Genomic DNA, 2500 nt, shown 5'->3' with positions numbered 1-2500 from the left:
GTGTAGCACTTGTCACGTGCTAGCTGCAGTTCGAGTCCTTGGCTGTACCACGGTTAAATTTCTGCATGTTGGCTTCCTCGAGACTCTTGATGTTGATTGCTTAAGATTAAAGTCTATTGCGGTTGATAAAAATGTACATCTATTTACTAGGACCCATTCATTGTCGTACATACAAACATACATACACACACACATATATATATATATATATATATATATATATAATTGTTTTTTTAGATACCTTGACCCTGAAGGGAAGCGAAAACTTTTCCTTATCGTCGAGGTCACCCGCCACTATCATCGTCGTCGTCACGTTCTTCTGGTGGGTTGACAGGAGCGTTGTAGACAACGACAGGAGCGAGAAGGCCAACTGGACACCCTCCACCAGAGCTGCAAGAACGAGGTCATCAACATTCGTCACACGATGGCTCAGATTGAATTCCTTAAGTTATATCAAATTGATTCTCTTACGCATTTCGAATTTTCTCTCTTGTAAGAGTAAAGTTCTCTTTGGATCTGTCTTGACTGGACAATAGTGGTTGTATGTATATATATATCTAGATATATATATATATGTATATATATATGTACATGTATATACATATGTGTATATATATATGTTATATATATATATGTGTGTGTGTGTGTGTGTGTACGTGTATGGATAGAGTGGTGTAGGTGAAGTCCAGGAAGGAGCAGAAGTACTTTATTCTCTAACGTTTCGACAGAGAGATAATGGTACAGGCAAATTGAGATACATTGTTTGTATACTAAGCGGGTCATCTCACAGGTCGCCTTGGGAAAGAGTTCGCTGTATGTGCCCCCTTGATGATCAATCTTGCTGTTACATATGCTAAGTTTACAAATCCTTCTCTATGATTGGTTGAACTAAATATGTTGATATATGCAACTCCGATAGTTTTTCTTGTCTTTTTCATACCGGTGTGTAAGATTTTGGTGCTGTTCCAATTAGGCATATGGCCGTGTTGTGTAGCGTGTATTACTAACGAATTAGATGTTCTGTGGTGTCGCATGTCGTTCTTGTGTTCATATAATCTTGTAATTCCTCGTGAAGTTTCTCCGAAATTAACTGCATCGCATCCGCCACATAGAATCTTGAAAACAACGATGTTTTCATTTTTCTCTCCCCTGTGGTGGTTATTGGACAAAATATCCCTTATCTTCTGTCTTGAGGAGTGTACGATATCTATCCCTATTCTTGCGAGAAACTTGGAAATTAATTCACCTCTTGTAGAGTAAGAAACCACTAAAAAACCTTTTTTTTTTCCTCTGTTCTTCTGTGGCTGTTTTTTCTTCTCCATATTTGCTTGGCTTTATTTTTTAGTTTTCGTAAGAGACCCAGTGGCTATTTCAGGCGGCTGAACGTCTCTGTAATGTGTTTACATTCGTCGTGTAAAAATTCTTCTCTGCATATTCTAAATGCTCTAAGGAAAAAGCCAATTATTATGCCGGATTTCGTTCTTGTGTCGTGTCGCGATAAGTAATGAATAAAATCTTCTTTGTTTGTTGGTTTCCTATATACTGAAAATTTTGCACTTCCATCAATACGATGTATTACCGTGTCTAAAAATGGCAGTTTTTTATCTAACTCCATTTCCACTGTGAATTCTATGTACCTATTTAAACTATTGAGACTACGAAGTTTGTTATCTAAATCAATATTTTCTGGTACTATAAGTAATATGTTGTCTACGTAGCGAAACCAGGATGCTCCTCTTCCCATGATACGTATGTATTTATCTACTTTAAGTGTTTCCATGTAAAGGTTTGCCATAATGGCGCTGAGAGGAGATCCCATAGCTAAGCCTCGGAATTGTATATACTCTTGGTTGTTGAAAGTGAAGCAGTTGTATTTTACACATAATGAAATTAATTCACAAATTCTGATTTTTTAACCGGTAAATCACTGTCACTTACTTGATTTAGCACCTTCGTTACTGCTTCCATTGCTCCTTCAATCTCTAAGTTGGTGAAGACAGCTTTTACGTCATAACTGACCATCATCTTTTTGTTTAACTCTAAGCGCTTTAATATGTTGATTAAATCAGTGGAGTTGTGTAGATATGCGCTGCTGATTGTGCCTATTGCTCCAGATAACGGTTTCGCTAGATGTTTTGCGAGTCGATGAGGTGCACTTCCTATTCATGATATATATATATATATATATATGTATATATATATATATACACACATATACATATATATATACATACATATATATGCATATATATGTATATATATGTATATATACATACATACACACACACACACACACACACACACACACACACACACACACACACACACACACACACACACACACAACACACGCACGCACACACACACACACACACACACACACACACACACACACACACACACACACACACACACACACACACACACACACACACACACACACACATATATATATAATATATATATATATATATATATATATATAAATCAAACAAATCAG

The 2500-nt window shown here is 36.5% G+C and overlaps 1 protein-coding gene across 2 annotated transcripts in view; it reads right to left on the bottom strand.

Moving 5' to 3' along the window:
- Positions 1–2500, bottom strand: part of LOC143024855 (uncharacterized) — a 521455-nt gene that overhangs the window by 28390 nt on the left and 490565 nt on the right. For both annotated transcript variants that reach the window (XM_076184162.1, XM_076184163.1), the window contains one exon: positions 242–390. In XM_076184162.1, coding sequence (XP_076040277.1) covers positions 242–390 — 149 coding nt within the window. The remainder of the gene's footprint in view (positions 1–241; positions 391–2500) is intronic.

Source organism: Oratosquilla oratoria, chromosome 4, assembly GCF_046742065.1.
Source record: "Oratosquilla oratoria isolate Oo_2021 chromosome 4, ASM4674206v1, whole genome shotgun sequence".
Taxonomy (NCBI): domain Eukaryota; kingdom Metazoa; phylum Arthropoda; class Malacostraca; order Stomatopoda; family Squillidae; genus Oratosquilla; species Oratosquilla oratoria.
Note: the sequence above shows the minus strand (reverse complement) of the source record. Positions and strands in the feature narration are given on the sequence as shown.